The sequence below is a fragment of the Magallana gigas genome, chromosome 5 (genome assembly GCF_963853765.1).
Source record: "Magallana gigas chromosome 5, xbMagGiga1.1, whole genome shotgun sequence".
Classification (NCBI taxonomy): Eukaryota; Metazoa; Mollusca; class Bivalvia; order Ostreida; family Ostreidae; genus Magallana; species Magallana gigas.
This window is the reverse complement of record NC_088857.1, coordinates 9,728,726-9,755,111: the sequence shown is the minus strand read 5'-3', so window position 1 is coordinate 9,755,111 and position 26,386 is coordinate 9,728,726. Positions and strand designations below refer to the sequence as shown.

The 26,386-nt window shown below is 34.1% G+C and overlaps 4 protein-coding genes across 7 annotated transcripts; 1 reads left to right on the top strand and 3 right to left on the bottom strand.

Annotated features, from left to right (window-relative positions):
• Positions 1 to 595: 595 nt before the first annotated feature.
• On the bottom strand, positions 596 to 12,299 carry LOC105333451 (uncharacterized). 3 transcript variants are annotated; one of them, XM_011436439.4, is made up of 4 exons: positions 11,775 to 12,299; positions 8,166 to 8,218; positions 2,382 to 2,432; positions 596 to 2,281 (listed from the first exon to the last, which is right to left on the bottom strand). In XM_011436439.4, exon 4 carries the CDS (start codon positions 2,200 to 2,202, stop codon positions 1,012 to 1,014), a length of 1,191 nt encoding a protein of 396 aa, XP_011434741.3. In that variant the 5' UTR covers positions 2,203 to 2,281; positions 2,382 to 2,432; positions 8,166 to 8,218; positions 11,775 to 12,299; the 3' UTR covers positions 596 to 1,011. The 3 variants fall into 3 exon arrangements, with proteins under 3 accessions (XP_011434741.3, XP_011434742.3, XP_019924950.3); XM_011436440.4 differs by lacking the exon at positions 11,775 to 12,299 and adding an exon at positions 8,297 to 8,405; XM_020069391.3 differs by lacking the exon at positions 11,775 to 12,299 and adding an exon at positions 8,307 to 8,362.
• A 1,263-nt stretch (positions 12,300 to 13,562) lies between these two features.
• LOC136269461 (DNA-directed RNA polymerase III subunit RPC10-like) lies at positions 13,563 to 15,724 on the bottom strand. Its single transcript, XM_011436441.4, has 3 exons — positions 15,550 to 15,724; positions 14,599 to 14,686; positions 13,563 to 13,911 (listed from the first exon to the last, which is right to left on the bottom strand). Exons 1-3 carry the CDS (start codon positions 15,658 to 15,660, stop codon positions 13,784 to 13,786), a joined length of 327 nt encoding a protein of 108 aa, XP_011434743.1. The 5' UTR covers positions 15,661 to 15,724; the 3' UTR covers positions 13,563 to 13,783.
• Positions 15,725 to 15,895: 171 nt separating this feature from the next.
• Positions 15,896 to 19,425, top strand: LOC105333454 (U11/U12 small nuclear ribonucleoprotein 25 kDa protein). The gene is made up of 6 exons (XM_011436442.4): positions 15,896 to 15,992; positions 16,200 to 16,428; positions 16,867 to 16,990; positions 17,386 to 17,491; positions 17,686 to 17,760; positions 17,885 to 19,425. The coding sequence occupies exons 2-6, from the start codon at positions 16,222 to 16,224 to the stop codon at positions 17,940 to 17,942; spliced, it is 570 nt and encodes a 189-aa protein (XP_011434744.3). The 5' UTR covers positions 15,896 to 15,992; positions 16,200 to 16,221; the 3' UTR covers positions 17,943 to 19,425.
• Positions 19,426 to 19,438: 13 nt separating this feature from the next.
• Positions 19,439 to 25,105, bottom strand: LOC105342478 (tubulin-specific chaperone cofactor E-like protein). 2 transcript variants are annotated; one of them, XM_034481229.2, is made up of 9 exons: positions 24,752 to 25,100; positions 24,171 to 24,362; positions 22,788 to 22,926; positions 22,432 to 22,519; positions 21,920 to 22,304; positions 21,406 to 21,464; positions 21,165 to 21,301; positions 20,724 to 20,889; positions 19,439 to 20,410 (listed from the first exon to the last, which is right to left on the bottom strand). In XM_034481229.2, the coding sequence occupies exons 1-9, from the start codon at positions 25,025 to 25,027 to the stop codon at positions 20,191 to 20,193; spliced, it is 1,662 nt and encodes a 553-aa protein (XP_034337120.2). In that variant the 5' UTR covers positions 25,028 to 25,100; the 3' UTR covers positions 19,439 to 20,190. The 2 variants fall into 2 exon arrangements, with proteins under 2 accessions (XP_034337120.2, XP_034337130.2); XM_034481239.2 differs by lacking the exon at positions 19,439 to 20,410 and adding an exon at positions 20,417 to 20,569 and having other exon boundaries at positions 24,752 to 25,105.
• Between the last annotated feature and the right edge of the window lie 1,281 nt (positions 25,106 to 26,386).

Below are 26,386 nucleotides of genomic sequence, written 5' to 3'. Positions count from 1 at the left end.
TCCTTGAAAAAACCTCTTTATTCACGCTTTCTATGTATATGGTTTGATTGAGGAATCTTCATATTTGGTGAATAGTTATGATTAGTGGATTCCTCGAGTTTCACAGACGAAGGGATTACATTATCACAAACACGGTATACACAATTTTATATGAAAAATTGATGAAAAGTGTTGTCGATGTCAGGAGGATACTGTATATTCGTCCTTTGAACACTCAAACAAATGATTTATAACTTCATGTATACTAGGTGTGATTTCAAAAAATATTCGCTGGTACGTTTAATTTCGACTTAAATAACACGAAATCTGCTTTTGCAAAGTACTTTCCAACCCCTTAAAAATGCAATATTCGCCCTTGCATCCAAAATCTTTGTACTTGGTCGCTAAACACGTATACATGCATGCATTTATACAAAAAGTCATATACAAAATGATTTGCAAACTTAAGAAAACTTCTTTGTTGATATTGGCTCGTGTTGTGCACTGGTTAAATCCTCCATTGTTGAGTTAAAGATGCAAAATTAGAAGCAAAAAAACGTGTACATGTTCTTCAATCGTTATGTCAAATTCAATTATTACAAACGCCTTGTGCAAACAATAATTTATTTAACAATATATTTTTTTTAAAACAAACTCAATAAAATAAAGTTTTCATATAATTAGTTCATATTTATATTAAGAAATTCAGCGCGAGGTAAGAATGTGCATCAACATTTCATTAAATATGTATTTACTAATAAATTACATATCGCTTTCTTTGCTTACATTGTACATTGCTTATTCAAGTAAACGGTTATATTTTACAATCTCCTCATATATTTTCGTTGTGGGCAAAACTTTTAGGTAAGGAAGAAAAATACAGGAATCCGGGTGTCCTTTTGCACCACTTTCCAAAATATCTGAGATAATACTGTAGTTTTGGACTGATGACGGAATCTCTACAGAGATCAATCAAACTGAATACATGAATATATCACAATAAGTTTTTATCACAGTAAGCTTATATGTGGATCACACTTGAGAGGTACCGTCTGTCTCTTGTTTCATCGCTTTGTCAACATCGATGACCCATTTCTTTATCCACTCCTCCTTCTCTTTCGTCATCAGTTCGTTTTCCTCTATGTACTGCTTCACGTCAGAGTACGCGTAGGAATCGTTGACGTCACGCCACGTGTGCCAAGTCCGTTCGGAACTCGCTTTTTCGTCCACAGAGCTTGGTAAATTCTCTCCATTCAGAACCGGGGTTTGTTCACTGGAAGACGATTTTTGTGGTTCGGGTTTTCTTTTCTTTTCTGGCCGTTCTCTCTTTTCCACCGATACATTGCCTTGCGGTGTGTGACTACCGACCCTGGAAGTTTGAGCCTTTATGTTCTCGACTTCGTACTGATTGTCTACCTCTTCTTTCAATCTCTTCAGCTTGTCTTTATACTGTTCCTCGTGCCATTTCCGGAACTGCTCTATTTTCTTCCGGATAGAGAACTGTTCCTCGTTTCTGGCTCGGCTGTAGTCGTGGAAAGACTTGTGGCGCTCGGTCCTTTGCACTAGTCCCATTTGATTACTCTGAACCTGCAACTTTGCGTTTTTGTCTGTATCATGCACGTGGTTTCGAGACGTATGTTGATTTGCATTCTCTTTCGTTAACTTTCGACGATGATCTAACCGAGACCGTCTTTCTATGAATGGAGAGGAAGCACCAATTTTGTTAATACTTTCGTGAGAAAACGATTGGTCTTTTCTAATTCTAGTAATTTCCACTACATTATGCTGGGGTTGATTCTGGGGGGTTCCTGCGTTATTACGAGAGAGATTTGAGACCCTCGTATGCTCCTTCTGGGGCATGGGTGACGAGACGTCGTGTTTTGAATATTGGCTATGTAAAACATACGGTGTCGTGACGTCATGAACACGTGATATTCCCAATGAATTAATATACGGCGATTCTGCGTCTATATGGTTAACATACGGTGTAATGACCTCCTTACGCTGATTGTTGGGAGTCCTAGAAATTGGCGGGAAAAATGAAAAGTCTCCTCCTCTTCTCTGAACCTGCTTTGCACGTTTCTTCATCACCATTTTTGCACGCGACCTTGGATTGATGTTGACGTCAATTGTGTCCTTCATTAAATGAGTTTCTGTGTGTTCGTGGTAAGCAGGGTTTGGAGAGAACGAGCCTTCATCACTTGTAACCGAATACTTTAACATTGTTGTGAACCCATGGAGTCAACATCGGCATCCATCCACTGTGCTCAAATATTAATTCCTCTTTGTTGTCTAGCACTTTCTGCAAAATCCAAAGAAGATTTTGTTTATATGAGAGATAAATATAACCTCCATTAAATATGATGTGCTGCATGAGATGAGTTATTGTTGAGAACACTTACAAATCTCGTCCACACGTCTTCAATCCATTCACCAACTATCAAAGAAGTTCACTGTAAAATAGAAAAATAAACACACCATAGACAGATCGGTTGTTAGTATTGCACGTATTCTAAATCATAAAGAATCTCCAGCACATACACTCTAATATATATTGCTTTGAACGGAATGATTCGACTGATTCACTAAATACATAGGGGAGAGCTTGTTCCTTCTATGGGTCACACTTCGCTTGTCCTCAAAGGAAATTTAAAGGTTTTACTTGGTTATCTTTTGTTTAAATACAAACGATTAGACTTTTGATAATTTTTCCTCTCATTTTTTTCCTAAGGTCATCGACTCTATTGTGTTGTACGAAAGAAATGTCTACCGTTTGAAAAGAATTAATAATTTATTTTACGACGCAAATACTTTTCAATCAATTTATTTGCTATTCAGTACATGAGTCTATGCATACCATTAAGACGCTATGTTTTTAAAAGACAATAATGGTATGACAATTCATATATAGGTTTTAGCCTTACCAAATATTGTTGGTGATTCACAATGTTACGCTTGTCAGTGAAACTTAACGAATAAACAGTTGTCAACACACAACTTAACAATTGTCAATATGTTGTCATTTTTGTCACAGTTACGGGTATAAAGCGATTTTTCATCAATACATTTTATTCATACTATCACAACAATCATCCACACAATTTTATCAGTACCCAATCATACACGGCCGGAATAACAGGCGAGATCAGCGCACAAGTATCCAAAATCTGCTTTCAGAATGTAAATGTAAAACAAGTAATAGCTTTCCAAAAAGCTTGCCTGACTAAACAAAATTATTCAATGGAAGCATACATGTATCAATTAGGCTATCTTATCAGAAATTAATTTTAATTTTTGCTGCTGATCATAAATCTATAAATGGAACACGGAAATTTAAGATATATATACATGTATATCACTTGAAATTCTTTTATTTTATTAATTCAATTTTTTAGGAATGCACACTTATCATTTAAGTACAGGTAAGTTTGAGAGCTGGAGAGTAAATAGTCGTTTTTTGCAAATTGTATTTGTTATATTAATTGCAAAATCAACTGAAAGGCATTTTTTAAAACTTCCAGCCTTATGAAATATGAGAGGGTATACAAACACGTATTGTTTTTGAATGTGTGTGGGCAGCTTCATTAAAATCATCTTGACAAGCAATTAAAAAGGATGAATTCTCAAATTCATGAAAAAAAACCCTAACTGTAACTTCAATTCAATTAGACATTATTTGCAGAACTTTTCATTATTGCTTGCTCCTACAAAAGTGGAGGGGGGGGGGGGGGTAAATCCATGATATTTCCATTTATTCTATAAAAAGAGGGGAGAGGAAGCAGCCTCCCTCACCCCAACCCCCGATGCTACGTGCCTGTGATGTAAACACATGGTGGGGTCTGGGGTATTTGCATGATCCCAACAGACTCGTCAACTAATCGACGCACAAAAACTATGAATGAGACATTTTGGCGCGAAATCCTGCTTTACCGTTCACGCAACGAATGAACTCATCCATTGGCAGAGATCCATGGGGGGGAGGGTTAGATGAATTTTTTTTTTACTTTTGTTTTGTAACAGCTACATATATGTACATTATACTTTGGATCGGATGTTTTGTAAGAAATGTATCGAATTAAGAAACACCTTGATTAGTAAGTTTTAAATGTGGTAATGTACATTTAGTAAGACATGCGAGTTATGTTCTCTTTTCAAGATTAATGAAATCGCCCAACTAAACGAAAATGGGGTCACACCCCGCTTTGGCGATTTAGTTCCTCCAGTAAACATTCCAGCTGTATAAATATTTATTTGTTTTAATCCAAATTGATGACTCTCTTGTAATAATGATAATCCAACACCAATTATTTCTTACATTGTACCGTAATAGACAATATGTTACAACTTGTTGCGGTGACCCCCTCCCCTTTCACCGTTCAAATATGGTGGAATGCTGATCTATTTTTAAAGCAGGATTACACACGTGCTCTGCATGGTGACCGTCCCTTTTACTTGAAAACTCTTGCTCGCTGTTGTTATTACATGCCATATAACATTTTCATCAATTGTGAATGTAAATGCTGACATCTTAAACATGCATCGGTTAATCTTTTTTGTGAAATATCATGATACTGCTTGTCCCATTGTCTGCACTGTTTCGGAGATTGCAACTTTTAAACCTTAGATATGCCTGACGTCATGACGTCAGGCAATGAATGTATATATATGCAAATATCTGGTAGTTTACTCTGGTTGTCCGTTAACCAGTTAGCACCGTTCCTTTCAGTGGATATCGATCTCGCGGTTTAAAATCATTATCATTAATAAGCTGATTAAACACGTGAATAAAGTTGTCTCAATACTGGCGCGAGTGAATGGGGGGAAAACGAAGAGACTTGCATAAAAGCCCCAATCATTATCTATAGATCCACTCTGGTTAATTGTCGGCTGGAATAGGGATTAAGCGTACGCGTATTATTTATGAAAGAGAATGCAAAGGAATAAGACTTTTTTAGTCTGAGCATATGCACACACTTACGTTCAGGACATACACTTTTATTTTGAGAATCAATTTCTCTTAAGGTTAAACATTTTTTAGCTCCTGACACTGATTTTTAACGTTATCATATTAGGATTTCCTTTTAATTTTGTACATTTCCAAAGAAAGTCTCATTTTTCGAGCTCAAGATATTGATAACTTTCCTCATTTTTGCAGCTGTTTTCTGTTATAAGGAGTAAAAGACAACTCAGCCGGCGCCATCTATTTTACAATCCACAGTTCTGATTTACCATTTATTTAAAGAGCCTTTTGAAGAATATTCAATGATAGTACTTTAACAAACATCCACAATTAACACTTCTTTTTCAAACAACATTATTTGAGAATTTCAAACAAATTACTTGCTTTATAATTCATACGACAAATTTGATGTAATATTTACTGTTTTGCAGGGATTATTGCGTATCATCGCATCTTGACTTTTCACTCACACTGAGTAGATGACATGAAGGGATATTTCTTTGCCCTTCTGTAACCAGAGGCCACTAAACATGAAAAGATTGTATATTGCTTCGAATTCCTCTCCTTAAAAAGGGGCATTCATTACATGGTCTTATTTGAAGGATACTTTACTTTAATAAAGGATTCGAAATGCTCCGAATCTGGGAAGAAAGTCTTAATTTTTCCCGCTTTACCACTTTGCCAAGCGACAACCAGAGACAGAAATGCGATAGTGCCTAAGTTAGTTACATGTAGGTTAGTGTTCATAGGTTCGGATTTAGTGCATAAAATTACTAGTAACACATCGGAGGCAGTAAATTGTCTGAATATAAAGTTTGCCGTGCTACATGTACATGTATATGTGTAAGTATACGTATAAGTGTGTTTTGGATTTTTTTATGGTCCACACTTTAATGAACGTGTTTGGTTGTTGTGTTGGTGATACCGGTATTTGGTTACAGAATGTAGTCCCTCAACCACGTAACGTTGTATGACAAAGCTGTGAGAGGAAGAGATGCTTCCTACGATTCGCAGCTTTTCCGCTCCGTTCACATGCTGGGGGTCCGGACTCCATTAGTAAGATACCATATTTGATTATTCTTCATGATTTAAAAAGATTAAATGAGCCCAAGACCGGAAAAGAGTCAAGTTGAGAATAATTAAATTTTCTATAGCCCTTCAGTCAATCGAGCTTGCCAATGAACCAAGTGTGGGGGTAACGTTTGTATCCATTGTTAAGCACCTGATATACCTTTTGTTTTCTTGTCAACTATGTAATAATTGTTCCGAATCAAAAAGAACAAGTGATCGTTTTATCTCTACGTGTTATCAAAGTCACATTCTTAAGAATCGTGTAACTAAAGATTTCACTTGCATTATGATTTTAAATGTCTGAACACAATGAGTCCTTGTTTACCAAGTGAAATTAAATGGAAACATCATTTAGGACTTTGTAGAAATCCGAGAATCGATGGGATCTGTTGTGGGGATAGGGTCGCGAAATCTGATAAATCCTCGTTATGAAGGAATTCAGTGATCCCGGTCGCATAAAACAAAAGAGAAAGTCTAACGCAAGCAACAAGACGGGTGTCTGATATCTTGGTTATTGAATATTGGTTCAGTGGGTTCGTTTCTAATCCAACTCGTTTATTTTATATCAGGTTTATGTTCTAGATTGACTTATGCCAAGATTTATCGTATCTTAGGGTTATCTTTGATTAAATATCATACAAATCATACGATTTCTTATTTTAGACTGACTTTTATTATTAACATTCATTTTCTCTTCAAACGCATCACGTGATTGTTACGTAGACAGTCGATGCTGGTTCGTGACCGGATGTCTATATAGAGACCTTAGCAGGTGCCCCCTGGACCTGCATTGAGCTCCCCTACAGTGTTACCGATGGACAAACCACTAATCACAATCAAGCCAAGTCTTAAAAGCTTGTTGACTTTTCTTTACGTCAAACCACTGATAACATTTTGTATCCACCATTAATATTTTGATTTTTCCCTATATAGCATGTCCGTGTGACTTTTAAGGTTAGACTCCGGCATGAAATGGCATGTAATCTTTTGATTTACGAGTGTTGCCCTGTTTCGTGTTCTGTCTACTTTTCTTTACGGCAATAACTATGATACCATGAAAAGAACGCGCATGTTTTATTTTTCAAATTAAATTCATACTTTTTAAAGTGACAAACCATTGGAATAGATGTTTACATTACATTGATAAGTTTGCCTAACACTTCAATGCCTTTGTGATTCCATAGATGTTATAAATACTTGGATTCTAAAGAACAATAAAGTTCTTATATCATTGCTAGGTAAGGTCCGTTCGTTCACCAAATGCAGAACTGTTTTCTCCCTAACTTACACACGATGTGTTGGTTCATGAAAATTCATGTACGCATGCTCTTTATTAAATCCTAAACTTTGTGTTGCATTTAGACTTAATCAATATTAAGAAGTAAATAAAGAGAAATCACATATTCAAAAATGTGATCGTTTCCATACAAAATGAATATTGGTCTTATATCTGAAAATACATGTGGAAGTGATTCAGATAATAAAGAAGAGGACAGTTGGCCACATAGCTTCAATATAATGAACAACAATGGCCACTTCGGCTCCGTATGACCAAACTTCTTAACTAGCTTTAGTATATACATGTAGTATACATGTAATATACTGCTATAAAGATCCATTCTAAACTCACAATAGGGTTTACAGTACAATATACAATTTTGGTATACATAACGGGCTGTTTGGCACTGGAGATGAAGACTTTTTTAAAATACCCCACATAATTTCCATTTCTTAATTATACCCCCTTGCAAATATGTCTAGCTCTTCTTTTGAACAAAATTTGAAAGCCACATTTATCTAATAATGCTTTGTGCCAAATTTTGGTGAAATTGGCTCAGTGATTTTACAGAAGAAAACAAAAAAAAAATGTGAAAATTTAAGGACAGAACATTTTTGGTTAGCAAAGCTCACCTTGCCCTTTGGTTCAGGTGAGCCAAAAAGTAAACCCTAAATGGCTGAAATTATTAATGCTATTAACCAAAATTCATTACACGATTAATATTTTATTTTTGGATGACAATTGCGCTTATATAAAATTCAACTTAAATGTGTTTGGTGAAACATGATATATAGTGTTTGACCTGACAACACACTCTAGAAACGAAACAACATATTCTTCGGTTTTTAATTGTCAGGAAAAAATATGTATTCCTACCTGTATGTATTGACATCGCCAGGAATCCTAAAAGGCAATTCAGCTCACAAAATCTGCAACACAATGAATAAAATTGATTAAATCGTTCGGAATATAAAGTAACTGGCGTGTTATTGCTGGGAGATAAATACCACATTATACATTCAGTTGACCATGCTATCCTAACGGAACAAGTCGCAATCCCACATCTCCATTAATGGAGTCGATAGCTTTAAAATCTGCGTCTTATACATGTGTTGTGTGAATTTAAATGACGAGGATAACGAATACCATCGATTCTAATTTAACGCTCAGCAGAATTTTAAGTCTTTTCTGAGAGTGATCTAAAATGGGTGTTGATGATAGCTCGCTCCCATTATAGCCAACTACTGGCTCCGGCATTGGTAAAACTGTCTTATTCATGTATCGATCCTGATTGGTGCATTGCATGTTTGTATGATTAGCGTGTATTTGCTTATATCTTTATGATATGCAGATGATATTTCATAATGTGTCGACACTTATTCTGATTGATATGAAAAACAGATTAATGATTGCATAGGAATTTCCCATCACCATCTTTGTTAAGAGCGAATCATTTTACTTGAAAAATAAAAAAAAAAGACTGGCGAAGCACTTGAATGTAAACTTTGTCCTTGCAACTTTACAGCTGACTTTGAAAATATTACACTTTGCCTTAATTTACAACCACTCGATTAACTTTTTAAGTATCAATGCATTTGCATTATAGCTGACCTTTGTTGTAAATCGGTACAATTGTCTTCGACAATCAAGTGCTTGACTTAAAACGTGACTTTTTCTGTGACAAATTCCATTGTAATAAGTGAATTAAATTTTGCAACATATGACCAACTGTTACAGCCAACATCCTTTAAAAATCAACGAAATCATACATTCCACATACGATCATAAAAAGTCATATGAGAAATTGCGGCGATTTAACACTTTTAATAAATTATAAGTACATATCAACTATACGTCAATCGATGGTATTTAAAAATAAGTCCAATCCGATTGTGTGTGTTTTATTAATTACTCATGAATGTGTGGGAACCAAGAAAAATCTCGCAATGTCAGGGAAATAGTTTTACGTTTCGTTTATATATACTTAATATAGAGAACGAAGGAATGTTATAAAATATTTTATTCTAGTCGGATAGTCCGACAATTTGTTTGAAACTCAGAAAGTAAGGTGTACTCAAAATGGAGTAGCAAGGTCATGGTTATAGGGGAGGTCAAGGTCAGGAAATTATGATACAGATGAACTGTTCTCGCTTATACGTACATGTATTTTTGGAGCTAAACGCAAAATAAGACTGCATGGGTTGAACAATTTCTTTGAAAATTAACAAAGCAAAGTCTGACGGAGAGACAGAAGGAGGAAACTTTACGACAAACATGGTAAACACTGCATACCATGTTCATAATTTTGGCGGGCATAAAGCTATAAAATTTGCTTTTTTTTTCGTTAAGTTCCAATTCTTAATCCTATGCAGTCATAAGCTCTATTAGAAATAACACTAACTCCAAATCGGCTTACAACTTAATCTTAGGAATTCTCGTAGCAGCTAGAAGGATTTATTTCATTTCATACATATTCCGCAAAACCAAGACAGATATTTCCAAAGAAATGACCATATTGATAGACAATAACAGCGTTACTGAGCTCCGGGCGACAAATTCGGCATTCGTGTCAGCCAGCAAATCGTTCAATAAAAAAAAACAACTTCTCCAATATGGACAGAAAATATTTGTATATTGCAATGCTGAAAAACGTGAATTTTGATATCAACGTTATACATGGAGATACCAAGAGATAGCGGCATGGGTGATCGAGGATTGTGATAGCTGATCTTATGCTGTTCAGAAGTTTTATAAATTCGATACTGGAGCGTGTGATACAGCTTATCTTGTCATCAAGCTTGAAGATAAATGAAATAAAAATGCAATTCTAAAACCACGGTGATAACTTATAAATCTAGAGATCGAGAAATCGGTGTCATAACATGGCATCCACTTTGTATCATAGACAAAGTCTCTCGCAGGCTTTTCTTTCATTTGTGCTGTAATGTTATACATAATCTGATTTACAAATTATAAGTATGATTGTCAGAATGTAAATAAATTAGGTGAATTTGCCCGTGCATGTTTTTCCTACCTATGCTGCTAGTAAATGAGTGTGTTTTCTTTACCTATAATTTCATTACAACTTTAAAACCATTATATTGCAACAACAAGCCGCAGTCTTTGAATGTGTATCGGGGACATTGAGTAGATTAAAACACGCTAGCTGTTGAAATTGCTTCCTGCAATAAACGACCGTTTTCTCTGTTGGTATGTAACTTTAACTAATTTATTCGTTTATGAGTTCTTTAAAACCCGTGGTGTGGGTCTCGGCAAGTTAAGACGCACAGTAGCTAGGTTATTTAAAATTCCTCTTGATTTACAAAGCGGGATTTATAATTATTTCTGATCCTTATATTAACTTTCCAGTGCAATGCAAAACCAAACAAAGTACAAATGGTTAAACCCAACACAAATGGATGATGATTTTACACAAGCAATATAAGTTTGGATGCAAACAGAAAATCGATATACATTTGCCCATATATATCACATGTATGTACAATCAATGTATGTACGTATGTACATATGTATGTAATTACCAGGTCTAGGCAACCTCCGTTTTTGGAGGATAGCTCAATTTCAAGATGGCTGCTGATTTTTACCATATATGGAAAGTCACTTTGCATTGTGGGTAAAATTATCCTCCATTTTTGGAGGATAGCATGGGTATATTTCAAAGGCTTCGTGCATATCTTTAATGAGAAAATGCAAGCACCAGACCATATGGGAATTAAAGTTAAGGGAATAAACTAATGATTGTATGCGGCGATTTGAAATTCTATGTATAGTATTTTCACAATATGCTTTGAAAGTGTGTACTTCCTGTGTTCAGTTTTACAAATGACATAGACTATTTACATGTTTCATTTAATAAAAATCACAAAATAGTGATGTTTATTACTCATTAAAACATTAATGAGTTCATTCACGTTGAGAGACACACAATAGATATCTTGATCTGCTATATTGTACATGTACAAAGTAAATGTTTGCATATACCTTAGGAACTTTGTAGCTCTTATTCTAATTAATTCACATGTTATTAAGTATCATTTAAATTTAATCCCTTCACACAAAAAGACATTGTTAAATTTTATTAATCAAAATGATACCATTTATAGATATCAATTATCCAGAATATTGAAAAAAATGTCTTCACATAAGATATTTTTCTTTAAAATCAGCCCTGCAATTATTTAAACTTAAATATTTATTAAATATTATCAATAATTATAATTATCAATAGCTAAATAAGGTGATATTTTTATAGTATAATAATTATATTTTATTCATAGTTAACTCCCTTTGTAAAAACAGAGTTAATTGCCCTTCATCTGAAAAGATCCACCAGGGGGCGCATACATCTATCCTCCAAAAACGGAGGATAAAATCTATCCTCCAAAAACGGAGGTTGCCTAGACCTGATTACATGTACATGGTGATATACATTCCAATACAACATACATATAAGTATTTTCTTACCTTCAACAATAAAATTCAACAAATTCCAGGTATTGTCAAACTGTGTCAAATATATACAGGCAGAACTAATGGTATAATTCCGGATATATACATTTCCAAGCATACAGGTACTTCTCTAATCCATTTAAATAACAGCGGGTTTCGGTAGTCAGTGGGTTTCCTGCGCTGTATAACGGAGAATCTCGTAGCTAAGTAAATACAACGGGTTTCGAGTTTACAATTACTTATCAAAGAAGAAACATATTCCGGGCACTGCCACAGAACATACGACAAAACATAAGAACCATTCCTTATCAATGGAAAAATTCAATCCTTTAACGATGGAATAAATACATAGGGATAAGGCGTCGATTGCAAATCCAGTGAAAAAAAAATCAATCTCGAAGGACGGTGTGAAAAATTTTCATTACACAAAACACGATCAATTCATTCATTGAGTGAAAGAAAGGTCCCGCCCAATGGACACAGGAAACATGAGGGACAAAATGAACTTTAACATATCCCTCACGGAAGAATGGTCTATGGCTGCCAGAGGGTTATGTGTGTATTCAATAAAACGTAGAAATTAATTTCAGGACAGATTAAAACGGGAGAACTTAACGGTAGATTAAACATAGTCTATGTTCAAACCCCTTTTTATTAAATGCATGAAATTAAATGCAAACATAATAGAATAACAAATATCTTTGCGCCTAATTCGTTTGACATTTAAATTGTAATACTGCACTTTTCACGTTACAGGTAGAAAATCTGTTCTCGCATGAGTGGGAGAGGATGTTGATCGATTTTAAATGTTTTCTGGATATTTTTTTAAATAATTAATCGTCAATTTAGGAAGTACGTTATACATAGTTCCAAGAATGAACATTTCAATTTAAATAATTAACAAATTGATATTGGTGCACATTTACTTGTAAAAGTACTGATCAATTTCTGATTAATTCAGCACAAAGTAAAAAAAAAATCTATCAAAGCATTCAGAATAGCATGCCATGCACAATTTTGTTTTTTAACTTAACACTTTGTAACTAGGAAATGAACACAATAAAAATTTGTAAATATTAGAACAAACAGTTTGTGTTGTACACAGAGGTAATGAAACTAAGCATTTAACTGATAAATCTGACTTCAGGCAAGCATGACATTTCTATGATGTTAATTTATTGATTGGTCAGCTAAAACTATAAAACCCAATTTCGTTACTCTGGTGTGATAATCATGTCTCCACTGCCTAAATGTTATCGTAAGGCTTTGCTTACACACCACTAGTAAAATCAAATGCTGAAAAACAGGACTGCAGTCATACATTCCCATAAATGGTCTCAGTGAAAAAAGGGAAATGAAATTAATGTTCAAACAACTGCAAATCAATTTCAAAACTGGCTGGTTAAAGTGAGGAAATGTGAAATTTTAAAGACTGAAATTATAGTACTAGTACATTAGTGTTATAGATAAGAGTTCATCCTCTGGAAGGAATATAGAATAAATAAAGTTGAGGCCATAAGCTTGCTTAAGAAATACTGACCTTTGAGATACATTTGAATATGCAAGCTAAGTGCCTGCTTCATGATAAACAAAATAAAATATTACACAACAAAGCAAAATCAACAGTGTATTTTCAGAAGCAACCCTAATTATGTAGGACATGTACTTAGAGAGGCAGGATAGCATTAAGCACGGATAAAAGACTCTTTTTTGTATAACTGGAGTTAGTGGACTGTTCAAATACATGATAAATAGCCCAGAAACACAACCTGTCTCTATTGTGTTTATTTTCCTGGACCTGTATTTAACAGTATGTGCAGGACACTAATAGCACTGTGAAGATTTTTTTCTGCTTAAAACAGCCAGGTCAACACAATGACAGTTTAAGGCACAATGCACATGTAAAGACAATCTGGAGTTAGATTAAGACAATGAATAGAGTCTTCAGCTCTGGGAATCACTGTCTCTCCAATGTCTATGAAGCATGTTTGAGTTCTCAGTCCATCACAACACTGACACAGTATTCAGTCTCTCCACCGGTGAGCGCACGCCATGTTACAACACTTGTAGAACGTTGTCATTGGCTCATCAGCTGACCGGGTCTGGATCTGCATGAAGAAGGCTCTGTTGTGGCTACACTTTGGACATGTTTCTGTGAGAGAAGATAACAGTAACAGTATAACAATACAATGTAGATGTAATTTCCAAAGATTGACTTGATATTTATACCAGCTAGTCAAAAAAGGACCATTTGTGCACCAATTAAAAAATCATTTTTGTGCTTTGAAAAAATAACTGTAAATGTACTATATTTAGCATGTACGATATTTGGCAGAATATGATTTTTCAACTTACGGTAAAAGTTAGAATGGATTTGATTTAGTACAATTCTGAATGTACCTATTTATCTACTCTATATTTTCCATTTGTTAATGTACCTGATTTAGCAGACACAGTTTTCTGACAAAAATGCACAATAGAATAAACAGCCAAATGTAATACGTTTACGGTCTGATATGTAAAGGTGTTCATATTGAATTTCAAAATACCGGTATCTACTGATAATCTATAATTGGGGACCCTTTCAATTATAGATAATAAGTTTCATCAATTAATTGCCACATTTCTATTCAACATATTAAATTGTTATATGTTTTTTGGTGCTTTCTAAAACTTTAAAAGTGAAAGAGTCTTTTTCTTGATAATAAACAATTCAGAGACATGGTAAAAGTTTATCTACACTGTTGACCTTCTAAAGTACTTTCAAGACTCATCATGGATATATCAAATAAACCCAATTAGAACAGAATGTCATAGTCTCATTGATTCTGTCACTGACCTTCTGTGGAGTCGACATTTTCCCAGGCAGCAGCTCCACCTAGCACATCGTCCACCTCCTTCAGCTTGGGATACTTTCTGGATGCTATCTATTTAAACACAGAGATCAACATTAACCATTACAAATAAATACAGATGACTAAGCCTTCTAATGTAAAATGTATTGCTTTCTTTGGTGGTTCATGCAGCTATAGACGTAGAAAACATTGCAGAAAAAATACATACCTGTGTTACTGTAAATTCCTTATATTACGCAAGTACTTAATTCCGCAATCCCACTGTTTTGTATAAAATCACGAGAATATAAAATCGCGAATGCAGAATATTTATCCATATTTCCTATAGTTATCAACTCTCAGAAAATAATTGTGAGGTTTTAAAATCCACGAGGGATGCTTCTCGTGATTTTATGCGGATATTAATTCCTCCCATTTACCTGGTAATTAGGAATTTACAGTATTGCGTTGCGTAAATTTTTCTGCAATAATCGCTACCTTCATAGCCCTATGAACCATCATTGAAAGAAAGCATTTTAATGTTATATCTCTTTAATTTTTCCTTCAGTTGTTTGAAAGTGAGTAAAAATATGTAAATTAATAAATTGTCACTTGATGAACTGATCATGACTAAAAAATGTACATGCGAAGACAATTTTAAAAGTTTAATTCAGGAATGTGTATTTTTATGTAGTACACAGAATGGTTTATTTCATCTCTTGGAAGGTCATCTCGGCAAGAAAATTTTCTTCCGATATGAGGATAAAATACTTAACTGATAAAATGTTGTTCTATGTTAAAAGTTATTATGTAAACAGTTGTGAGTTACTGTAAAATTTAAAGTGTTAAAATTTTGTCTACGATTAATTCACACTACAACGATCATCTCATATCCGTTTTCAGTCCTTATCACATAAAATGAGTACTTCTATGTAAACATCGCTAACTATCTGTACCTTTCTTTGAATGTTTTGGACATAAGGGCACGTGTTACACGCAAACCGGTAACAATTCTGTCCTTCTTCAACCACCAGGACATTTGCACATGTTGGACAAAACGTCAACATTTTACCGTGGTAACCGTAATGTAAATGTGTGACTGCCAGTTGATGCAATTTTCACTTTCATTTTCAAATTTTCTGTAGATAATCCGAACTGTGTATTAGTTTTGTCTTTCAAAACAATATGTCGCTTTTGATTAATATGACATGATTACATAAAATAAAAAAGTAAACCTGAAATAAATTAGAATGATTGTTATATTTTTCAAAATGAAATAATAAAGGAAACACAAATTATATTATACGCACGAGCTAATATATAAGTTGAACTTTCACTTTTCATTTGGTTTGAGCAAAATAATGAGGTTCACGCAACGGTTCAGAATTAAAGGAAGAAGGTATCTTAAATAAAGATATTCTGTCTATATTGTCTTTGTTTAAAGATACTGATTAAAGAATGCATATTGATAATCACAATAGTCCATTGTTTATTACAGTGCATTGTACCATGTTGTATACTTTGATTATGCATCCTACTGCAGTTTAGTTTACAAATAGTACCCAGTTAGTATATCCCAATAATTTATATTGTTAACAATTTACAGGCTCTAAGAAGTACCAACGACAATGGCTGAAGAAGGAAGCATCTCAGTCCTGTCTACTGCTGGCACATCATCAGAGACAGGTAGTGAGGTAACTGACAGGGAGATAGAGAAGGTAAAAATCGAGGATCCAGAGGATGGAGAGATGGAAGAAATGGACTCCTCGGAGCTCGTCCTGTCTCACCAGGAAGCCATGTCAAAAGTGGAGGCAGCCATTGATGAACTTGTCTCAGTAAGTTGATATGTGACAAGTTACTATGCCATTTATCAGTACAACATTTGTCAAAATCTTCTGTTTGGAGTCTACTGGTATATTGCAATCTGTAAAATTTCTTTTATGTACTGTCAGTGTACTCGCCATTTTATAACATGTGAAATTAAATGGAGTATTTATGTTGTGTTAAAATGTATGGCTCTGACATATTTTGAAATTTACTATCAATTGATGGACACTTTACACCACACATTACATGAATAATTCTGAAGGATTTTTTTACTTATGGAACAAGGGCTTACATTCCTATCTGTTCCTCACTTTAGTGAACATTGAAAGTTTATAAGTGTGTATAAATAGTCAATGTTTGGATCTTCTCAAAGAGAAACAGGAGTGGATCCAAAACATCAAATTTTAACAAGATGGAATAAAAATATTGTTTGTTTTCTTTATCAGACAGACTCCCTGTTGTATGATTTACCCCCAGAAGTCACACTGGAAGAGGTTAATTCCTTCATTGCTCTGGAGCATGGACAAGCCATGCTGGTAAATGTCCAACGTGCTGATGGAGAAATACTATGTAAGTAACTGTGTTATTGGTTACTGTATTCATCATAGTAACCCTCAGGATCTTTATCCACTTCACTTCTTTCTTCTTGTAAACGATCATCCACCTTTCTAGATTTATTTACAAACTCTGTCATTTTATCATTTTCGCTAGCTAAATGTCCAATTCGTTTTTCTCAAACAAATTGGACACTTGGCTTATAAATTCTGCACATTCCAAAATAAATCTCATTCCATATAAAGGAATGTTAGGAGTCATGAGATCATGAGGCAATAGAATCATTTCCTTTTGCATAAAAATGACCATTTACCCTTATGATAATTGAAAAATAAAATGCCCTATTATCATTTTGAGATTAGACTAATCTAACCAATTTCTACAACAATCTCTCAATTTTTTATTTTCAGCGGTGGTAGTGGTTCAAAATGGCACTGTCCTTGACCTGAAGCATGCCATTAAACGTCACATGACCTTGAAACTGTCCCGCAGCAAAGGAAAAAAGCACATTAGTTGGTATGTGTTTATTTTGTTTTGTTCACTTCATGAAGCAAAAAACAAAATGAACAGTGATTGAAGTAATAAAAAGTGCCTTTTACTTAGTTAAATCACCTTATTCACTTTTCTACAAATCTTGGCTAAATTTTTCGCAAGTTGTTGAATAAACTGTCTGAGGTACCTGTAATATATACTCCTCTCTATTCTTTCAGGAAGTACATTTGGAAGCGATACTGGTTGTATTTTGAAGGTCAGAAACTTACTGAGGACAAGAAACAACTAAAAGAGTAGGTTTTTCTACCAGATGTTAATTTTACTCAATTTTAAAAGAAATTTTGATTTCTTTCAGAGGCATTTAAAGAAAACTTAAGACAAGTTAAGTCTCCATTGCTTTATATTTCTCTTTTACAGATATGGCATCAGAAATAAAGATGAAGTGACATTTATAAAAAGATTAAAAGAGAGGTGATCAGATGAGTTGTGAAATGGGGAAATGTTTCTGATTGAGAATACCATGGTCCAGAAGTGTATACAGCCACTGGTCCTGATGCACTGTATCATGTTCATCAGGAGGTGTTACAGCATGTTTTCTTGTTCTTAAATAGGAATGCAAGTGAAGGAAACAGACAGATTTGCAAGAAATAAGGCAATGATTGCTGTTTGATGAAAGATGCTTTTGAATAAATGTTAAGTTGCAGTTTCTATTTTTCTATTCCAATGACAACCTTGTTTCTGTCATTCTATCATGTCAGATTGCAGCTTGCCTTGCCCTTCTTTTATCTTGGTCAGAGAGTAAGAATTTTTCTCTGTTGTGAGAGAAAGGGAGCTATGTTGTAAAATTCAGTTTTAAATGAAAATTGTATATTGCATGTTATGTTATCATACAATATGAAAGCAAGGGGTGTTAGCAAAAAATATTCATATCTAATAGCAAATACTGGTATTAGGAATGTACTGTAACATGAGGCCATCCTTAAATAAAAAATGTTCGTTTGGAATTGCTAGACCCAGGAGGAGAGAATTTCTTTTTTTTTTCAAACTTGAAGTTAAACTAATCAGAAATTGGTTAAGTATAAAAAATCTCCACATAAAAAAAAGTTTTTATATTTTTTACACATAACATTTTATCAGCAGGCAAACAAACAATAATTTTATTTTGGCCTGATATATCTCCAACTGATCGGACATGTAGCATGATAAGTCATTTTTAAGGTTCTAGCATTTTAGAACATGAGACTGAATATGAAGAATATTTTTATTTATTACATGTACACTTTTTTTTTACATTTTCAAAATAAGATAAAAAGATGTGTATTACACCTAGAGTAGTCACAAAAAACAATGGAAAACATGATATGTATGTGGGCTGGAGATGTAGCACAATAAGGATGCTTTCTCCCATTGTTACATCACAATACATCCCCGATCACATAACGGGCACTAAAATTATTATAGCACTCAGAAAGTGTGCATACACAAGAAATACACCAAACAAACTAAATAAGTCCCAAAAACTAAGAAAAGTTACTTAATAAATCAAATTACGGAAAAGAAACTGAATTACATTCATCATAAATTGCCTGTACAGTTTTCTTTTGATATACTTATATATCCTGCAAATTTATAGTGTATATATTTAATTTTTTTGCAACACAAGACAAAAAAAAACTTTCTCCAGAACCTTACAAGCTGTTAAAAATCTGAATAATTATTGTATATATTCTACAAGCTATTGACAGTCCCTTGGTTACATATAGTTGTTCATTATTGGCTGTTGCAATGTTATCATGTTATGGGGCCATCTCTTGCTAATAACTCTTATCTGATCGAACTACAGGGAAATTACTGGTACTGGAATCCATCAAAATGTAATGAGATTTTATTGTTGATTTATATTTAAAGGAAATCAAACTCGATATTTACAACTCAATTTTCCATATCTTAATGCATTTTTTTTTTAAAAACAATGATGTATCAGGTACAGGTACTGAAAATTGTAAATTAATGCATGCACCTGAAGTTTGAATTTTGATGTCAATTCAGTAAGGAAGAGGGATGAAATGGCCAAATGTCTGGAATAAACTTAACTATTTTCTACTGGTATGCAGTATTTTGATTATATACATGTAAAAATCAAAAGCAACAAAATAAATCTGTTAAAAAAGAGTTTAACACTCTGGAATTTTCACTAGCTCTAATACTAAATGTAAATATGTGTAAAATAATTAATGCGCTAAATAAAAAAAAACCAAATATTAACAAACAAAAACACAAAAACAAACGGAGTCACTTTTTAAACAAGGGAGGGAACTTCATGCATTACAAAGGTGCTTGTTCCACTATAGATATATTATAAAAAGTAACTTAAAATAAAAGTTTTTGATACATTCCAAAAGAGAGATCATTTGCATACAGATATCACAAAGTTTGCTTTCCAATGATCTACAGTCATTTACATTACATTTTATATTGTGTATATAATAGTTTTTTTAAAATGCCCTTAATGCTAATGATTCATGTAAAAATGTTACATCAACTTTTCAACCTAAATAACTCCATAGTTTCAGAATTCTTATTTTCGAACGATTTTTGAAATGCTTTTTTGATAAGAATCAAGTTTGTTGAGAAATATTTGAAAGAGCTTCCAACGATACTTTAAACAAGACAAATGTTATCACACCATGGTCAATAACAGAAAGAGTGGTCGGAACTCTTCTCTACTTTGCAATGTAACTGTAAATCTGCAAGTACTGGAGACTTCCATCCGCATTCTGAAATAGGTTATCCGTCGCATCCACGTAGAGTTCGTCTCCATCCATGACGTCGAATCGACTGATCGGGAGGGACTGGGTCTGCTTACAGAGTTCCTCGAATGTCTGGTCTTCCTCCCTGTGGTGAGGTCCACAGGCAAAGTGGTACAGCTTAAAGGTAAGCAACCTGAAATACATCAGCAGGTAAGGTTAATTTACTATCTATACCAAGCTGAAGATGCAAATTCAGATTAAAGAGTCACTCCAACTTTTGATATTCTGTTGTCCACTAATTGTAATACAGGTGGACATGTATACTTTCCACCACTGGATTTCTCTCGATTTACTGAATCAGATAATGACGTTTATGATCATTCAGATTCGCATCAAATACATGTATTTACTTATTGAACAAGAATCAAGACAAGTCTTATCAGATATAAACTTTTTAGAAGATTTCATTAGTTAACAAGATTAGTTATTAGATGGTAGACACTCACGAATCATAGAGGAGGAATTTTTCTGCAGCCTTAAGTCGGAGATTCCCTATGGGATCCACAACATGGACTTTCTCCTTTATCCGTTTGTCCTTGAAAATGAAGGTGACATTGATCCACTCCTTGTATCCCCCACTGATGTCTATGTCCCTCAGGGGCGTGATTTTACCTAAACACAAGTACATAACAACATATGTGTAAAATCATCAGCTAATTAAAAGCTCGGCCTCTACAATGCATCATTAATCACCGATATTTCATGGAGGACAGGAGGAAATGATGCTTAAAACATTGTCATTATACTTGATGATTTTTAAACTTTCCAACTTGGTTTTTAGAAATTCATTATAGATGTTATTTTTATAAATCCATCAGTTATGTCAGCAGGAATAATGCTAGTTACACTATATGAGAAGGTGAAATTTGAATAATTTAGATTCTTACCATGCTTGGCCTCCAGTTCAAAAAATCTTTCTGGCTTGCTCCCTTTGTCCATAAAATAACGAATAAAATGTCTCTCCGACTTATCTCTCTCTGTACTTGTTACTTCACTTCCATTCAAGATCATTATGTTGGGCATACTGCAAAAAAATCATTTAAAATCTGTATATATTTCAGTGCATGTAACTTTTAAGTGTTGGTATTAAATTTCTCAGATCAAATTGGTTTGAGCTTTTCAACATACTGAGCAACAAGCAGTTTTCTTCTTTCTTCTGGATCTAGTTTCTTCACCAGAGGAATGTCCTGTTCAAATATAAAAATATCTCCTATTCAGAACTTAAACAACACACTATAATTGTTGGAAACCCTTGCCAGTCTTAGATATGCTGACTGACCATTAATGAACTTCCTCTATTTTATCAATCATTTCAATCCGCTTATGAAAAAGCAAAACTAAATCAATTTTTGGAGGTGTTACTGATTATTAGATCATGTTAGCATTCACATAGATTTCCTTAATAAACTTGTGAAGGAGACCACTGGAATAAGGTATGAATATTCATGAAACTGAAAAAAACTCAGCAATTTGGCCTAGGATAGAGGAGCATGAGAAAGACTGGCCAGGGGTTTTGAACAAAGTCACGCTTTCAGTACACAGGGAGAAATCAATGAAACGTTACTCTGAACCATTTAACAAAAAATATGAGATAAAATGTGTTTTTCATAATTAACAACTGGGCATCATTCACATGACTGACCTTGATCCTGAGAGACTTGAGTGCTGGGTACTTTCTCAGCTCATCACAGTGAGTCCAGTTATTGAGTTGAGTTTCACTCAGACAGATCAATTTGAGTCTGGAGAAAGGGTCCCCATGCTGACACTCTGTGCTCTTCGATGACTCCTCCCCTTCTTTTGTTTCTATGCTGTCTGCCATCTGCAGAACGTCACCGACAATGTCTTCCACTATGTCTTGCATCTCCATGGAAATATCTCTCTCAGTCTCCATCTCTTCTGCCGGATTCTCCAGACAGCATATTCTACATTCCTCCTCCTCTTTGTAAAATATGTGTTGGATGGGGTTACCAGACAGAATCAGAGATTCCAACTGGGGCAGGTGTTTCAATTTCCAAATTTCTTCCCAACTGAAAGTTGAAGGGGAAACTCCTTCTTTAGTATAAAATGTTAGTATATGTATTTTAGACAATCTTTATATGGCTACTTATTCTTATATCTGTAATAAACTCAAGAACATATTCATAAACATTGTACCTTCTGAGTCTGTTGTTATTCAGTCTGAGACAGGTGATGTTTTGTAAACATTTGTAGGCATCCTCTGGATGATCTAAATCTTCATATTCTACAACAATGCATTAGATTCCATGTATACTTGTATCTCTGACAAAACATTATTCTCCAAACAAAACAAAATTCAGTTATGCATATCAAATTTTTGATAAACATAAAGTGTAAAGTAATATGGCATTGTCCAATTTTTCATCATCAATAGTCCTCAACTTCTTTCTAAATAAGAAATCCTTTTTTATTGAATGTTACATTCCACTTACTGGTTAATCATGAACTGGTCGGTAAGTGATCTGAGACAGACAAACTGTATACGTAATTACCATTTTCACAAGCATGTAGCTCTGTCAGAGAGGGAATCTTTTTGGTCAGGTCTATGACATCCTGCCAGCTGGTAAATGTTCCATTCAAAACCAGATTCTCTATCTGGGGCAGAGGAGCGTTCCATGACTGAATGGTGTTCTGTTTAAAGGAGTAAATTAATGCATGTACTGTAAACCAACTCTTGTTCCCGTGCAAGAAATTTTTGCAAAGTCTGTGAGGGCCTTGTTATCGCGAAATATTTCTCGCCATGCACCAGTCGTTGCAATGTAAACATTAGTTATATATCTAGATTATAAAAATATAAATTGTGAAATAAAGTTGTCGTGTAAAAAATATTTGGTTTACAGTTACAGCTAGCAATAAAAATGTAGGCTACACTGTTTAAAAGTATTTCATCATTTAAGGGGGATGTGCGGACATTTTGTACATTACTGAGGATAAGAATGTAAACATTTCTTGAACTGGCTTGTTTCTGCCCAAAACTGGCCAAAAATGTTGCCAAAAGATATATACCCAATAAATATAAAGTCCTATATGTCATTTTGTTTGAAAAGTATGCATACAAGAACATGATAATGCCTTTTTAATCACTCAGAACAGCTGCCTACCGTAACTGCGCAGCTACAGACTTATTTTGAAGATTAAAAAATCTGAAAATTTGCCTCAAAACAGGGTACCCTGTTTTATCAGTCGGCATGGGATCTAGTTTTAGAACAAGAAAAATCCAGTCTATACTTAGAACTCCTGTGTCTATGGAGACACATTGACGTTGTCAATTCAAAACAACCCGTTTTGAATTTAATATACATCTCTATACCTGTCCCATGTTTGTTTCATGGGGAATTTTTAGTTCTATAAGTATAAATCAAATTCTTTTTGAAAGTGTGATATGGGTCTAAAAAGGGATTGTCTTCAATTAAAAAAGTAACATTATATTTCAATAAAAATAAATCTGCAATGTACCTCCACAGACAGAGATAAATATATCTTCTGGTTTTTTGAGGCCCATTTTAAGAATAGGGTACCTTACAACTTAAAATACAACTTAAATGAGCAAAATTCAAACTTTTTCTCAACAAATGGTTGTAGAGAGGACACCAATGAACCCCCTTTATATTTTTTAATCTTCAAAATATGTCTGTAGCTGCATGTGCAGTTCGACAGCCGCACATCCCCCTTAAATTTATATATTAAAGCATGATCAATGAAAAGGAGTCATCCTAAAATACAGAATTATTACTGTTCAAAAGTCATATATACAAAATATACAACTCAAGAAAGCCTTCATTCAAACAAATGATTAAATTAATGATAGTTGGTTGGGCCAGGGAATGCAACTATTATTAATTGTTCTCAGGCGATGATTTTTTAATATGATATACCTCTTTATTTTGAAGTTTGTTTCTTGCCAAGTTGACAAACTTAAGGCACTGAAGGTTAGACAGGATGGTCAACATGTCCTTCCAGTCCGTAAGGTCATTGCTGGAAAGGTCAAGGTCAACTACATTGGGACAGAGACTGGACAATCCCTCATTTGGCACACCAGCGTGACCCACACAACTGTTGTTCAACACCTGCAGGTAAAACAAACACTCAACATATTCTTCTGATCATCATACACTTGCCTGGTACCATGTGATCTATATATATGGTTTTATATTGATGATAGTATATATATATATAGTACATGTATTTTTGTTAATTAATTTGAACATAATATAATGGTTAAATCAAGGATATGAGAAAATAATATATTCATAATTCTTCATGCATCATTACATTGTGAACTTGTTGAGAAGAATGACTGCACATTGCGTCTATTTCCACACGATACACATGATAACGGAACTTGCGAGCGTTATCAATCAGCTGGCCTGCTGCCAAAATTCGGTCAGCTGTTTTGTCTATTTTGATAAACAACGTAATTTTTCACATAACCATCAATAAAAAACGAAAACCATACCACATTTCTCAGATACGCCAATTCTGCCTCCGAATCGCTCGTCTTCGGCTTGCCAGTCACTTTGATGTCTATTACAAACCCTGATGTGTATATCTTATTGGGGTCACTCATGCAGTACTTTTCTTTGACAGCCTCAGTAAACGACTTCTTTCTCATCCTTCTGTTGCGTCCTTTTGAGGGCAGCATAACGCTGAAAGCGATATTTTTTCGTTCCACGTCTTCTTCCTCCATTTTCAAATGGAATGTTCTAAAGTATTTAAACCTTTGTCGGATCATTTGTATTTTTAGAACGAGATAACACGAGACACCCTTTTGTAAATATTTTCATCTGACGTGATGCTCTAGGGGTATTTTTCAGGTATGCCTAACTGACGACAAATAGAAATTATCTGATTTATTTCATAAAGAGTGTATATTTGTCAGGGTTTTTAAAAAAAATGTTTCCTTAATGTAGTTGATAATCCCTTTTGTCGTAATATAAAAAAGATTATCTTAAAATGTGCAGTAGGTGAGTGGACATAAAAAAAATATTTCCTTTTCCGGTGTCTTTGTCTGTGATAACACTTTGAATAAAAGAATCCATTTATTGGACCGTATAGAATAAATGTACTACATGGTCCAATAATTTTAATCGACAAATTGTTAGGGCGCCAGTAGGCTTTGCATACTTAATATTTTGATATTTGATCGTACGATTGATAAAAATTATATAAGTATAAAATTATGAAATCAAATTGTTCAGTTTTAACTGAATGGGTTTTGTAACAAAAAAATTAGAAGCAGCATTTACCAATATGCGACTTTTCCACATTTCCCCCCTTGACCTAGCTCTTACAGTCGTTTGACCAGTTCCGAATATGGTACAGATTTGGAGGTGCTGTAAATGTTCCTGGGTGTTATTTTTTAGATCTGATTTTTTGGCCGATATACACCATATCCCTGCAAATATAAATGCAGGATTTGCTGCATTTAATATTTTTTAAATAAAATTTTATTCTACCAAATTACGCGGGAAGCCATATTGCGAATAAGCCAATGGGTTCCGAATAACATAACTGTTTCTATAGATATGGAATGTAGATAAAAAAGTTTCGGCCCTAAAACTATTGATTGAACCAGTTGAATAACAGGTTTAATGCAAACATATCAGTTATTGGTATTTTCTTAACAAGACAGTTTGATTTGCATGGAAATGACAGACAAAATCACAGTAACAGTAATTTAGCCTGGTTTCTAACATCTTGTCGGAATACAGTCGCAGCCCCTTCACTTATCATCATTGTGGTACAATATGATTTATTTAAGACGGAGAAAGACATTTAATGAATTCCAGAAGTATTCGTTTTAATCAATCCCTTCATTAAATCCTAAAACAGAGGGAAACAAATTGGGTATTCGGAACTCGTAAAATGACGGCTCAATAAAATTCTGCTTCCACTTGCTTTTTTATTTTATTTTTTATCCTGTATGCTTTTGGGTATGTTAGAATACATACTAAACCTACGTTTAATAAAAGAAATCTTGTTACAAGTGAAAGACGATTTTACGTGCATATTATCGTTGCAATGACCTGGATTTATTACAAAGCGAAAGTAGGTTGACTAATCTATGACCGATATCAAATACATATAGGCT